The sequence below is a fragment of the Protopterus annectens genome, chromosome 3.part0 (assembly GCF_019279795.1).
Source record: "Protopterus annectens isolate FY-2018-M chromosome 3.part0, PAN1.0, whole genome shotgun sequence".
Lineage (NCBI taxonomy): Eukaryota > Metazoa > Chordata > Ceratodontiformes > Protopteridae > Protopterus > Protopterus annectens.
In genome coordinates, this window is record NC_056731.1 from 1,321,596,688 (window position 1) to 1,321,612,824 (window position 16,137).

General features: G+C 38.8%; 1 protein-coding gene across 1 annotated transcript in view; it reads right to left on the reverse strand.

Moving 5' to 3' along the window:
• The window catches only part of LOC122797061 (echinoderm microtubule-associated protein-like 6), a 3,800,753-nt gene that overhangs the window by 934,828 nt on the left and 2,849,788 nt on the right, over positions 1-16,137 (reverse strand). The window contains exons 30-32 of the mRNA XM_044065838.1: positions 8,317-8,415; positions 8,015-8,035; positions 7,476-7,649 (exon numbers count right to left, since the gene is read on the reverse strand). Coding sequence (XP_043921773.1) covers positions 7,476-7,649; positions 8,015-8,035; positions 8,317-8,415 — 294 coding nt within the window. The remainder of the gene's footprint in view (positions 1-7,475; positions 7,650-8,014; positions 8,036-8,316; positions 8,416-16,137) is intronic.

Genomic DNA, 16,137 nt, shown 5'->3' on the forward strand with positions numbered 1-16,137 from the left:
ATAAGGTCGTGAAGGTACGGAAAAACATATTCCAACAGCAGAGAGAGTTTTTCCTTCCTGCTCGCATCGGGTTACAGTGTCTTTTACTTTGGGTCCAAAGAGTGAGGAGCCATCAAAAGGGGCATTAGTAAAGGAAGACTTAAAGGGTTCTGTAAAATTACACAAGCACATCCAGGAGTGTCTCCTTAGGGAAACTCTGGAACCTGCTGCCCTGCACGCTCCATCTGCTGCATATGATATGAGCCTCATGGAGGAGTTGACAATAGAATTTAAGGTGGACAGCAAAGAGGAGACCTACTCATTCACCCCCCCGCAGCTACTGTACCTTGTAGAGTATCTCCTAGCTCTTTCAGGAGATCTCTTTGTAGCCTTGAAAAATGGGATAAGTAATTCAGCGATCGCAATGAAAAAGTCACTGAAGAAAAGATACGCTTCCCATATCTGTCCATCATTCTCGAATCTTTATTCGGAGGATGAACAGATGAGGAAGTATTTTGGTGGCTGCTGCCACCACCATAGCATCTACAGGTACTCCTTTTGTTAAGAATTCTTTGCCCAGAGGTGCTGACAAAAATTTGTTTGGCCTCCAAGGGACTGGTTCCAAAGCGTCAGGTGACTCCCATGCCTTTCGACTAACCAGATCCATTAATTCATTGAAAGGCAGGGACATCCAGGAGGCTGAAGGTTGAGACCCGAAAGCCTTCAGGTACACTGACTCCTCATCAGAAGGGATAGTGGTTTGCCAACCTCCTCTTTGCTTAAGGATCTCCAGAATATCTGTGAATGAGATATCGTCAGAGGATGACTTTGGGGACCCTTCCGACTCATCAAGGTCAGTGTCTGAAGTAATGGACTCACCTGGGGAGTCAACATGCTTCCTCTTGCAGGTTCTCTTCCTAGGTGGCTCCTTAGAAGCATATTCTGAGGAGGCCTTGGATGAGAGGGGTTCACCCAAAGGGGGATCCTGAGGCTTTTGGGTTTCTGCTGTGTCGAGGAATGGGTGGTGCTGAGACAGTAACAGGTGCCTTGGGGGGAAGAGTACTGGTAATCCTCTGTGGTACTGAATGGGAAGACAACACACTCCTCATCAGCTCAAAGCCAGACTCTGACGGTTCCGAAGACCCTTCCGGCTCCAAGGAGACAGACGGAGGCAAGGGAGCCAACGAGATCGGACCCGAGGCCGATGTAGGAGCTGAGCTAACCCAAGCTGATGCTCCAAGGGGTAAACTTGGCACCAAAGAAAATCGGGGCTGAGAATCCCCCCGGGGCCGACCATGGAATTCTGCCTCCCAGACTCACTGGATGGCGCAGAGAGAGTTGGAGCAGAAGTCGGCTCTGTGGAGACCAAAGGGAGTTCTGGAACTGACAAATCCACAGAAGGTGGCACAGAGCACTCCAGCTCCAAAGGACCAGCTTGGCTTGGAGGAGGAACAATAGTGAGAACAGTAGGCTCCGAAACCAAATGGGTAGGAGCCGAGAACAATTTAGTCAGCGCTGGCGACTTAAGGAGTCTACGCACCACCCATTCCACGTCCTCATCAGATAAGCTTCTTGTAGACCTGGAAGATAATGAAGGAGATTGAGACCTATGGAGGACAGGCGATCTCAAGGTCGGATAAACCAGTGAAATTTCAATGGACCGGCTCCGAATAGAGGTATCTTGTAGCTCCGAAGGCTTTGGAGCTGAAGAACCAGGCCTGTCAAAAATAAGAACTTCCGACGGCTCTGAAGACTGTGGAGCCGAGGAAGTAGTGGCCTTAGAAATTTTAGGTAGTTTGACTGGCGGCTCCGAATGAGCCGATGCAGATGGAGATTGTCTTTTGTGTGATTTTCCTTTTTTAGAAGGAGATGAAGAAGATGAGGAATAGCTATGAATGACCTCTTCAAAGGAAGGTCTTAAAAGCCCTTTAAGAATCAACTTGTTTCTTCTCTCCTGAAGAACTCTGGCACTAAACAAATGACAGAAGGTGCAGTCCTCCTGGAGATGGATAGCACCAAGACAATAGACAAAAACAATATGTCCATCAGTGATGGACATCCTTTGTGAGCATTTCTGACATTTTTTGAAACCCGAAGGCTTATGTTCTCTTTCTTTCTGTTCTTTAGACATTCTGACACCAACAAAGGAAGCCTAGAGGCTATATCAAACACAATAATATTTAAAGACTAATGCTACCAAAACAATACAAGTAAGAAAGACTAGGGAAGAAAATTAGAACCTCTAACTTAAATGGCTCTGATTTTCAAACACAAACTATTAAACAGGACAAGCCCTCTAACTAAAATGGGCGTATAGCTCTCTAATTTAAATGAGCTATGAAGACAAAACAAACTACAACAAACAACCACTACAGGGATACCAAGGCCTATAAATCAATGGCAAAAGCCGTGCCTGAGGAAAAATTATCTCCATTGAGGTAAAAACAGCAAAGAGAAGCCAACAAATACAATCTATTGGTGATAGAACTATATATCAGAAAAATTATTTAGTTTTGACAAGAAATATAATAAAAAAGTTTCACAACTTAGCCACGGGCAAGATGAGCGCATCCAACCTCGTCAAGCAGCAAACGAGATCTGGGGAATTGCACCACTGCATTGTGGGCTACCTTCCTGCCACAAGCCAAGTTTCAGATCTTCAGCTAAATATTTGGCCATGTCACCCCATCATTGTAAGAATGAAGGTGAGATAGGACAACATAACATCATTAACTTTTAGCCTTAAAAAGTGCTCTGGCTTTTACTGCATACCAGTCAGCTTGTCTCCATTGAAACTTAAGAATAAAAGATACAGCTGCCCTCAGATGCAGATTTCTAAAACTGAACATTTACTTGCTAAAGGAAATGTTTTTTCATTACACCTAGTGTTCTCCTATTTACTTGCTTACAAAAAATGTTATTAGGTTAAACTAAAGGCCTTAATCCAGACTTTAACCTATGCAAAAGTAAGAAAAAACATATCAACTCTGTATATATATATATATATATATATATATATATATATATATATATATATATATATAATCTGTGCACTTTTACACCTCGCCCCACCTCAAACATTTAAGATTAGAGCATATTAACATAAACATTTGTCCAGCCTTTCTTCTCTTTTTTCATTGTAATGCCTCCATTTTCTAAGACTAGAAAAGAAGAAAAAGAAGAAGGCACTTGCTTACATTAGTATCTTTATCACTTACAGCAATAACTGAACATGCTTTACTATATAGCATGCAATTTATAGCAAGCAATGTTTTATGCAAATACTGTTAAGAACAAAAATTGCTTACAGTTACTTTGCCTTTCCTTTTAGTGTCCTTCCAAACATATGCTTTTCAGGCCTTCAAAAGTTTAACAAAGTCAACAAAAGTCCAATCTGTCCACTTTTTCTTGCAAAGCAATATTTAACAAATGTGGCTGATGAATTTATTCACTAATTTTAGCATTGCTGGTTTTCTTTCTATACATCTCCATCTTCTAACCCCAGACTCTAGTTCAAGTCAAAGAAACTCACAATTCTTCTAGTCAACTCCTGTGCTTCTTCCTGTCTCTCAAGCATTTTCCTTTGGAACAACAGAAAAGATTTTACTACCAAAGTCTCTCTATGAGCTTTATTATCAGAAGAATGAGAAGCAGCGTCTACTTTTGTTTGTGGGGTTACTTTTTGTTGGACAAACTTTTGCATTTTCTCCTTAGCCTGTTCTGCATCAGAAAATAACTTTCATCCTCCAGGAAAAATATTCTGAAAACAGCTGGATGCAGCTTAAATTGCACAACTGCTTCTCGACATTCCCTGATCCCTAGGTTAAATTTGCTTCTCTTCTGCCTGGTGTACAGTGAATGATCACTTTCTACTGTCTTCAATTTTTAATACTTTGCCCTTTTGACACAGTTTTGTTCATGATCAGCTCTTTCTGCTGATATCATTGCAGCTTTACTAATACAAGTCTTGGCTGCTTTCTCTTGATGTGTTTTTTTCAACTCATAAGTCCTGCTGGGGAATACAAGTTCAATTGCTTATTTGTGCTTTCATAAAATTATAAAATTAACACATTCTGTTCCTTCCAGTTTCTCCAGTACAGCAGAAAATCTAACTCTGCCATTTTTTGAAACAGCTCTTCTTGCGTGGTCTTATAGTTAGCAGGTCTTTTCTTCGTTTTAACCTCTGATTTTTGCAGTTTTATGAGTTCATCTGCATAGTTGTTTAAAGCTTCTTCAAATTTTCAAACATTTTGTTATTTGAGTTGATATACTGCTTCAATGTTTTGATAATTTTAATCAACTCTGAGCACACTTGATTTATTTTTTCCTCTACATTACTGAAAGCTATCTCTTGCACAAAAGTTGGAGTTTGAACTGCTTTTTGCTAAAAAGCTGCAGGATTCTTTCCAGTTAGTGTTTTCTCTTCAAGTTGATTTATTTCATGCTCTCTAAGTATCTTCTATGCTGGCATCTAGGCAGTGTAGTTACTAACCAGTAACTAAATTTACTGAAACTGGAAGAGTTACTAGTCCTTGTCTCTCAGTTTCTTTCTTCCCACTGGGAGAGCTGAAATAAGGTGTTGATCAGTGTGCAGCCATCTTGGAAGTCTGCTTGACAATCAAATTTATCTTTTAGTCATCTTAGCTTGTGCTGCCTGACAGTTGGGCATGCGGAAGGTGCTCTGAAGCAATGGAAGCTGGCTGGCTTTTATATCCTTGACAGGATATAAAACATACAGCAAAGGCTACTACAGCAGGTATCAATACAATGAACATTAATGTTTATGGGATTTAATGATTAAGTATTTTTTGTAGAATAATGTATTTTTAAATATTTATGCACATCTTATTTATACTGACTAATGTTTAGTAAAATAAGAAGTGCTCATGGCTACTGTATATTGCAGCGATGGATATAATTTTGTTCTGATTGGGTAAATTTGTTTTTGACGTGAATGTTATTATGAAAATATGATTCAGAAAATGTTAATATTTTCTGAAGAAACCTTATTAAAAAAACGAAACCAGTAAAAAGGTTTTATGGAGTTCATCTTTAATTGTGTGTTTAGTGTTTTATTTAAAAATCTGAAAATCATTTATTTTCTAATTGAGAATGCAGCCTTTTTTCTCTTACATGCATTTTTTAAACAGGAGACTAGGTTTATATCTATCATTAGAACATGTTCCTTCTTAACAAACACAGGTTTGCTGGACATGAAGTTTGAAACTGTTCTTCTGATTGCTCTTGATCCTATGAAGTCACCTGTTGAATCTCCATTCATCTTCAGCTGGAGAAATAAATTATACTGTTTCTCCCAGCATAAATAAAATTTTTTAGCTGAGCAGCGTACAACAGTCTCATCTTTCATTTCAGATACTTACAGTATCTTATCTCTGGATGAAGAGTCTCCTTCCTGCCTGGTTTCTGCTGAAAAAAACATACTCACAGTACATCCATGAGTTTCTGATCTTTATTACTTTCCTGGCATCCATAAACTTGTCAGTAGCTTTTTATTTTAAAACATAACTCTCAAATATGTCCGATATTTGCCCTGGACAACATAACCTAAGGCAATGAAGTAAAAGAAGTTGATGTGACCTTGATTCTGACATCATTTTCTAATTACTCCTAGACTACTATGTGTCCTAACTTCATGGAATTATCCTCTTGTTAAGATATAGAGATGACCTTCTCAGGTGTCTTTCAATCCACCAAAACTCATGGTTCCTCCATCAGGCTATGAATAACTTTTACCCTTTTAAAGAGCTCGGTTTTCAGCATTTACCCACTGCCTTAATAATATTTACATTTCAGCAACAATTATTTAGTGAATACTGATTAAAACAACGAGAACCACATAGTTACTAAGTCTAAATGTGCAGTGAGAGGAAGGCAAAACCCTCTGCACAGTTTTCATCCTGACCAGAAGCTCATTCTTACTCGACTTTTCTTAAGTGAGCCATTCATTTTACCTGCCATATACCTGACTCGCAGAAACATGTCTGTATACTTTTAGGATATATGGTCATTTGATAGACGTTATTAGAGTTAAATCAGCTTTTTTCTGGTTCACCACTGGCATTGATTTGTAAAAAGTGTATCCTTTCAAGTTTAAGGTATCATATTTCTGCAATAAATCATTTTTAAAGAAAGTTATAAACACATACCATATGGTTCTAAAAAATGCATAAAGTGATGCAGAACACATCACTGCACCTTGTAACTGCACAGCATAATGTTAGCATCTCTTCATTTGTTACCATATTTGTTCGTATATCTACTAATAAAATCAGAAGTAATTTGTTCCCAGACATATTTTTTCAAGTCTGTGACAATCATCAGGTTTTCATTCCATAAAACTTACATCTTGAAGTCCCCCACACCCCCATGCAATAAACTATCTCCACTGCTCCTACCTAATATAACTGCTTCCAAGATCGTCAGGCTTTGAGGTTTAAGTGGTACACACTTCTGTCAAAAGCTTCTTCAGTGTATCAGTTTCAGCTGAACAAACTTCAACAAGTTTGTCTGAGATTAGATAAATACTGTAAACTATACTTTTGTAGCAATTTGCTTTATTTATCATGCAACTATACAGTAACACTGGATTCAAATTAAATAATGGAGTAATGTTTCATTGATATGTAACTATACAAACCCAAAACATCTTAAACCTTGAAAAGTTGCTAGTCAAAACAGCAACATTCTCAAGGTACCAAACTACAAAAAATTGCAGAGGGCAAGTCCCCCCTACACCATACACCATACTTCTAACTCTCCAAATTTTCCAGAATGTCTATATTTTTGTCTCATCTTTTTGGTCTGTTCCTCATAAAATTTGTGTTTTTTTGCAAATCACTGTGTTTTGAAGTCATTAAATGATGACATACATTTGAGTTTCAGACAATGTTCAGAAAATGCATGCTGGCCCAAATCCTGTTATTCTAACAGCTTTTTAAATTTATAAGAGCAATTTTTAAAATATGTGCCTATTTTTTGGGCCTTTGCCCCCCCCCCCCTCATTATTTTTGGCTTTGTCCAGATTTCTTACATATATATATATATATATATATATATATATATATATATATATATATATACACACACACACACACACACACACACACACACACACACACACACACACCACACACACACACACACACACACACACACACACACACATATATTTACACTAACTTCAAGAATTCGCAAAGTCAGGGAAGGGAAGGAAGTGAGGAAAGCAGTCTAGCTGCCATGACAGGATGTCTGTGATCTTTCAGGTTTCACATTCTGACTGCTGATCAACTCTCTAGTGACAAACAATAGCTCTTCCCGTAACACTATTTCACTTCATAAATAAAAATGCACCAGACATTCAGCTTACTCACCCTTAATTTAAAATGGTATTAGCCACCAAGGGATGTTTGAAAATATCATACATATTTTTAGCAGGTCAGAATCTTAAATATGGATTCACTAAATAAATATCTTACCTTCTTGCCACCTCCAGATTGTAATGGTATGTTCAGTATCAACTCCTACAGATACTAGAAGCTTGCCAGTGGCACTGAAGTTAATGTAGCCAACACCCTTGGCATGAAAACAGCGAATAATAGAAACAGTCTGCTTACTCATGGCATCCCACACATGAATAGACGGGATCGTACCTAGAAATGTCATGCAGAACACAAAAGCTGGATTTACCAATAAAGCACATGGAAAGAGAATGCGATGGCACTCTGGTGGAGATAACGATGTAACAAAGCACTCAGACAATCCTGAAACAAGACTAGAAACTGGAACTAAAACACACTGCCTAGTAATCCACACATCTATGTTGTGGTAGTACAAATCATAGAGACTACACAACAAAAGCATATGTTATGGCAAAAATGCATGCAGAAACAGAGTATACACCCTTGTATCTGAGTACAAAACAGATACAAGACTTTAATGTAAGATGATAATATGTATGAATTTGAGGAGCTTTATACAAAAGCAGGGTAAATTTAAAGTGTGAGAACTGCCTTACCTGCTGAATCAGCATTGTCACCTGTATTGTGAAAGAATGGCAAATGAAAAGGCATCAAGGGAAGACAATAACTTAAATAAATCATGTCTCCTAATGCTGAAGCACTCGACACCAGCATCAGAAAAAACAAAAAAATAAGAATGAAATGGACATGGTTTCAAAAGGGATTTTACTGACTGTAAGATTATAGCAGTATTTAAGTCTATTTGTTCGGGGGGAGTACAACAGTATTATAAAATGAACTCTTAACCATTTCAGCAGTAAAGTATGACAATGTGAAACTATTACATGAAATAACTTACCGATTTGTCCAGTTGCTACAATGTTCTTATATTTGGGATGCTGATTGACTGTTAGGCATAGGATATCATCTGTGTGTTCCAGGTAGAAGCTTTGTGTTCCTGAAAAACAAACAAATCAACAGAAATATTTACTCTTAATAGGAATAATGAAAACACTGCTCAGTGCAGCAGTGTTTCTTCTTGGTGCTCCATCAAGACTGTTCACAGCAATCATTATTCTTCTACAGTACAACAAATACTAGACAAAGCTGCGTCCCAATTTCAGAACAGACTAAAACTCAGATTCTGTCAGCACTGTAATGAACCTTCTTCTGTGTTTCAGTACTGGATAGTTCGTTTTTTTTTTTAATCTAGGTAATTGTGACCATTAAAAACTAAATGATTACCACATAAAATTCAAAACTACACTTTACACATTGTAAATAATTATACTAGTACACAGATACTTATAATTTAAATAGCCCACACAAATCAATTCAGTTTTCTGAATGTGCCTTTTATAGCATAGGTTTCATTGGTTTGTAGGTAAGTAAAGGCTAGCTGCCCTAGTGGGACATTTTAAGCCTAGCCAGTTTCCTTTTTGTTTGTTCGAATTAACGTATCCCATTTGGTTAGAAACTGTCCTTACTCATTCTATGATCAATAATTCCAGATTATCCGTAATGAGAATAAATGGGATCATACCATAGATAATTCGAAGGGACCCATGCATGGGATAAAGCATTTAGGAGTTACTCTATCCATTAGTAGTATGGGGGCAGTCCTAGGGTAAATTTCCGGTAACCATTTGAAATGTAAGAAACCGCTAGATTGAGTCCTAAAACACAAAGACTGAATGGTCAAAAGATAAGTCTGATATGCCATTTCTCAGAATATTACCTTTTCTCTAAGGTATGGTGATCTTGGAGTTGGTATATATGGGTACAGAAGTCGTGGTGTGTTTGCCGCCCCCTGCAAAAAGCAGTTTTAAGGAGAAGAGTGATTTTTCACCCCCCACCCCCCACAAACACACCACACATTCCGAATTTATATATACCAACTCCAAGATCACCATACCTTGTTCCAGAGCAGTGATATTCTCCATGAGATATACCGGTCCCTCCAAACCATTCTGTTGACGATGGATGCAGAAGAGGTTTAGATCCCTATACTGAGTATTTCAGATGACATTTGACTTGTTGATGTGTGTAAATCCATCAGTAATGGGTCAGAGAAAATCTTGTATACCAGACACAGGTCACCTCTTAGAAGTCTGTAGGATACTGACTATAATGACAGGGCTTTGAGTGGATCCATGCAGGACATGTTGTTTGGGCCTTACATCCTTTTAGAATCATATCTTTGTGGGTGTTCCAGTTGTTGCATGTGTGTGGAGAGATACATGCCAAATGGAGCATTATACTCAATGACTGGCCTAATGAGGACTGAGTAAGGGAGGGCATTGACATTACTAGATCTAGACACAATCCCTTTGTTTATAAGATACGTAATACAAAAGGACATTCTTATGACAATGGACACATGTTAGTCAAAAGCTAGGTCACTGTCTACATACGTTTCCAAATCCCAAACAACTGGGTCAACTCTTAGAGGCATACTACCAATGTGGTGGTTTCCTGTGGTAGATGACTTCCCAAAGGATACAATAATTAATTTTTTGGCATTCAGTTAAAGTCCATGATTTTGGCACCAGTTATTTACTTTGGACAAACCTTCTTCCAGGATGGTTAAGTCATTTGTGTATTCAATCAATGCTCCTAGCTTGCAGTCATCTACAAACTTAGCCAGAGCCCATTGGTATTGTCTTTTACTTCAGAAAAATAGATGCCAAATAGGATAGGTCCCAGCACAGAACCCTAGGAGACTCCACAGGTGACTGGTCTCTTTTTGGAGGTAACTTCCCCTATTTTGAGTTTCTGCATCCTATCTGTCAGCCAGCTGGCAATCCAGAGAGTGGCATTTACTTTCAGTTTATTTAGCTTTTCTATTATGCCTGAGTGGGGAACAATGTCTAAAGCTTTGGCCAGGTGAAGGTATGCAGTGTGTACCATTTTGCTTTCATCCATTGCTTTGGTGACCTTTTCAGAAAAGTCCACCAGGTTGAGTGAGCATGACCTGCCCTTGACAAATCAAAACTGAGAACGGTCCAGTGTTTGGAGATTCCCTATGTCCTTATTGATTAGTTCCATGATAAGTCTTTCAAATGCTGTGCATATGAGGCTGTCAGACTTATAGGTCTCTAATTGCCTTGGTCTGTGGGAGGTCCTCCCTTATGCAGGGGAATGACTGTAGCTGTTCTCTATTCACTTAATAAAAAAACTGTATGTAGGCTGAGACTGAACAATGTTGTTAGGGTGTGGCTAAATCATGCTTCATGCTATTTAAAATGCATCCAGGGATAGTTAGGTCCCATCGATACAGTATTTTTAGCTTTCAATAGCACTTTTAGGACTTGGTTTTGTGTGATAGCTGGAGGCAAGCCAGTTTCAGGTATATCTTAAGCGAAAGACAGAGTAGACAGAGGAGTAAATTTGGAGTTAAATTTATTGGCCAGTACGTTCGCTATATCTTTGGTCTCAGTGTAAATAACTTCATCACAATCAGCTCAGTGCACTACTGCACTGTGCTTTTGAAATTACAAACAGAACTAAAAAAGGCCTTGTGATTGCCTTTAGCTTAGGTAGCTATTTTAGCCTCAAACTTGGCTTTGGTGGATTTTATTAAGCTCCTGAGTTGTTGGTTTATTTCAAGTGATGAGGGCTGTAACATTCTGGGAATTACTATTCTTACTTTTGGTCAACATTCACTTTGTTTTACTGTAAAGCTTGTTGATATTATGGTTCCACTTTGTGGATTTGTTTCTGGAGTTTGCCCTGTGCTTGTTCCTACAGGGTACAGTTGTATTTATGGAGCTGTTTACATGCTGGTATAGTGTGGTGGTGTACATTTCCATGTATTCAGTGTAGTTATCTGGGTTTATTGAGGATTTGAATATTGATATTATATCACTTAGGAGTAAGCAGTTTGTCTTAAAGAAATTTCTAAATATACCCGGAGTAGAAAAGACCTCTGGTTTCAACTTTATTTTGAAGAAGGCTGCTTTATGTTCAGACCTAAAAAGTGATGAAGATATACAAGAGATGGCTTAAGATGTTACCAAATTAGGAAGGACAAGATCCAAGATGTTATTTCCTCTAGTGGGTACTCTGACTATTTGTTCCAGGGTGTTTGTCTTGACAAAGTCCAGGAATCTCTCTGTTTGTGAACTAGTGGAGATACAGCTTTCTCAGTCTATAGTTGGATAGTTTAGATCACCTAAGAAAATGGAACTAGATTTAATACTGAGTGACTGTAGTTCCTGGAAATAGTCATTGTGGCTTTCTTGTGTCACAGAGGGAGTTCTATAGCTAGATAATATAGGGAACTGGACCATTCTGATGACTATTTAAACATGAAGAAGCTCTAGTGCATCATGCTGCTTTACTAGCCTTGATGTGAGTCTCTTCTGGATGGAGACTGAGCCACCACCACCTTTTTAACCTCTTGTACAGTAGATGGTCTAAATGAGTGGAAGGCATTGTAGCCCTGCACAGCTATAGCTAGTGCTATTTTAAACCATGTCTCAGTCACTATATAGACGCAAACATCCTCCAGGGTAAGAGGGGCTTGTACAGTGTGGCGTTTCTTGTTTAGGCTCTTAGCACTGATCAGTAACACCTTCATATTTTCCTTTGCTTGTATTGTTACATTGGTAGGTTTATTAAGTTGGCACAGCCTAAATAAGGCACTATGGGAGCAGACAACATCTTTGTCAATGATTAAAACCGTAGAGTGGACAGATACAGACCATCTTTGGTGAAGCAATGTCATCTGTCTATCATATCTTCCCAGGCTGACAAATAAATACTGGACCTTCTATGAATAGCATCAAAAATTAAGCCAAGTACTGAAGTTAATTATTTTTTGATAATATCACTGCATTCACGGCCAGCCTTAGGCATAGGCGAACTAGGTGACCGCCTAGGGCGCCGTACAGGCTGGCCTTGTAAAGGGTGCCTTATGTAGTTATTTACTTATTTTAATTAATATAAAGTTTGCGCTCTTCTTGGCACTGGAACCAGAGGGCGGAGGGTGGGGGAGGGGAAGCGAGCACCCTCCCACTTACAGCTGAGGGTTGGCTAGGAGGCTAAAATAAAAAAAACTTTAGTTGGCGGTGCGAGAGTCTTCTCCTTTAAGGAGAAACTTGTGTGCGTCATGACGCCAGTGTCATCTAAATGCATTCTGCAGTTCAAGAGACGTGCATGTGGATATGTGTCTTTCTCCCTTCTGCAAACTGTGTACTGGTACGTAATGAGGGCTCTAGTATGCTAAGCTTTGGCACGACATCGGCATGCTTGCGTTAGACTTTTACTACTGGATTGACTTAGAAAACAGTCCCACACTATCGGGAAGATTTAGCAGTGTAAAACTGAAAGGAAATTCATAGGTAAGGCAATGAGACAGTTAAAAGAGGAACCAAAAGTATTCAATGCAACAGAACTTTAGAGTGAATTGATGTGCATCTGTTACCTCTAAACACTTAATGTTTTCAAAAGATAAGAAGCAAAGCAAGTCAATCATTCATTCATTCACTCATCCTTTCATTCTTTTTCTGCTTACTCAGTTAATACAGTTGAGGGTCTTGGAAAAGCACTACATATCCCAGCAGAAAGTATGTGCAAATCAAAGAAACTGGCCTGGGTTTTCATGCCGTTTCAAAGAATATGAATTTTTCACATTTCAATGAATGTGAGTTTCAAGGGCAGAGAAGTTTACTGCTTATGCTAAGTCTGTTTTCATTGCGAGACTGTATTGTTTAGCAAATGGCTACCTGTGTTTGTGCTATTTTATTTCAATATCTATAATGACTGTAGAAGCAAATAAGAGAATAGTATGCATGGTAACTGGTGAGAAATAACCAAATAATGGAACACTGGAATGGCTGAGGAGGGGGCTGCTGCTGGGGGGATGGGGTTGCTGCAGGAGCGGCTGCACTGGGGGGCAGTCTATTACCCTGCCTAGGGCCCTATTTGACTGTGATCTGGCTCTGGTATTTAAAGTAGAAAATACTATGCAGAAGTAGTTGTAGTTAAAGATACCTTGCAATGTAGTTATTCTTCCTATGCATTTAAATAATTTAAGGCAATGACTGGAGTGGCTTTCTTGGGGAGTGACCCTGTGGGTGTGGCTCAAATAGGGGTGTTTCATGACTGTGGTGTGGGTGGGGCTTAAGGGGCACCGGAGCACTACTTTGCCTCGGGCGCCATTTCGGCTAAGGCTGGTCCTGACTGCATCATCCTTAGAGAAGGTAGAATGCTGCTCAATGCTAGGCTCACACCTGCCTTGGACTTACAGCCTGAGAGCTCCATCATGTCTCTCTTCATATAGTCCAGGGAGTTACACCTTAAATCACTGTCACTGGCATGAACTATAAAAACAGAGTCATACTGGTACTTGTTCAAGAACTTGAGTGTATGCCTGATCTTGGCTTCAAACAGGCAAATAATGATTGTTCTTTTGTTGCTCAGCCTGATAAGAGGCACATCTGTAGGTCTTATAAAGGAGTCAGCTATAACAAAAATGTTTGGTTGGGTCGATGCTTGCCTTACAGGTTCAGCATCCATGACTTTGGGACTCCTTGTTCTATTTAAGGAAATAGGCTTAATCACGGAGTGTGCTTTGTGCCTGTGTTGTGTTAAGGAGATATTTGCGGTTTAGGCAATAGAACCCATATGATGGATTACGTGAACTGTGATGGCCTCAGAGTAGTGGGGTGTGTGGTGTACAGCTGATGATGCTGGCGTCTAAGTTTACTGTGTATGATCCTTTTCTTCACGCCATTAATATTACTCCCCATTTGGCAACTCTACAGATCACTCCCAAGATTGTTGTGTTATTCGTATATAATACCATTACTTCATAAAGGATTGCTGACCAACACCCCTCCTGCCTTCCAGTTCAGGCAGCTTTAACTTGCACGTTATGACTTTGATGGCAGCCAGTTAACTGTATAACTGTTATTTGTATGAGTGCTGTTGAATATTTCTGAAATCTACATTCAGGTATCATTAAGGCTGCATTCTCACCACTGTGGAGTTGGTATATATAAGTTAGGGGTAAGTGGAATGGTCTACCTCCAGAAAGAATGGGTGAGGAGGGAACTTATCTCCTCAGAAAAAGTGTCTGCTTATCTCTGAATGTATTTTTCAGCAATATGGATTTAAAGTAATGGTATTCAATTAAATTGCCATCAGCTGGTCGACATGAATCCATTTGGATGTCCCCTTCTTTGAAGGAACTCTATCCATTATCTGCATATTAGACCTTTAAAACATTTCCTAGTCTGTGTTATATGCTCATTTCACCTCGACTACAAGAAAATATCTTTTAATAGCTTCCAGATTCTTCTTTTCAGTTTTCATTGCCATTCTAGGATAACATGATTACATTTCTCGGGACAGTTTATGTCCCGGGAAGATGTTGGATTGTTGATGGCTCAGACAGTGAAGCATAATGTACCACATATCTTTCAGTAAATTGATTGATCACAGAGAATAACCCTCACAAAAGATACTAGATGCTAGATTTACTGGGCAGATAATATTTAGTCAAGAATATGCCAGGGGGCTCCCTGCATATGAGGATATCAGTTATCTCCCCTTCCAGTTTAGTTTTTCAACTAAACACCATTTGGTAAATTTTGTGAATCATGTTTCAACTATTTGGTGTGGACCTTTATGATTATTTTTAAGTTTAGCTGTAGGCATCATACTAATGTTTCTACATACTGGCTAATCACTGTCTTGTGTACGGTCAAATTAACTTTACTATGCTGTGTTCACTGATTATATACATAAACACATATTCACCTCTGTAGGAGCCTTTTTATACAAGTCAGCAACAGTTATCACTGCTCTGCAAAGTACTTTCTTCATTTGTTTAATTCAATTTAATTTTAATTAATTTGTTAACTGAGAAAGCAAACAGGGTGAACCTTTTTAGCCATAAACCACACAACAATAGCAAGAGCAACTGTAAACATGTATTCAGCCAAGAAGCATTTAGGTGGCAGATGGAAACTGAAGTACCATGGGAAAATTCACATGGATAAAGGAAGAGTATGCAAAATTCTAGACGACAGTAAATGGAGTTCAAGAATGAAACTTAAATTCCAAAACTGTCAGCAAGAAACTTCAACCACTGAACCACCATGTTGCCATTGTAAATACTGTGATCCCTAACAATTATGAAAGACTGCTGGCTCAACTGTATATCACACAGGATTTCAAGGCATAACACCAGTTATTAAATCCTTGCCTGTGGTCCACCTGCTGAAGATCTTATCCTTAATAGAAAAAGCTCTTTCTCAGAAAGTTTAACATCATTTTAATTGGAATGTATATCCAATAGCCAGGCATAGAGATAGTGAAGAGCTCTAATTCTGGCTCTTGCTTTTATCACCACATGAACTTTTTGCTGATCTTCCTGGTCTTAGGCAATTTTTTTCCTGAACAAGCCTCCTATTCAAAATAACTATTTTGCTCTCTAAAATACTAATTTGGGCAAAGCCCAGTGCTGGGAACTCATCTGCCTTCAGTAACAGCAGTTCATCCCTGGTCTATCTGATACTATTACTACATAAACGACCTGCTGTCTCAGTTAGTTAGTCTCAATGATTCATTATATTTTTTATTAACAACATTAATTGTTCAGTTCATACATTTTTCCTTTAGCAAATTAACTTTCCCCTTTCTTCACTGTGACAGTCTTCTTGTAATAAAT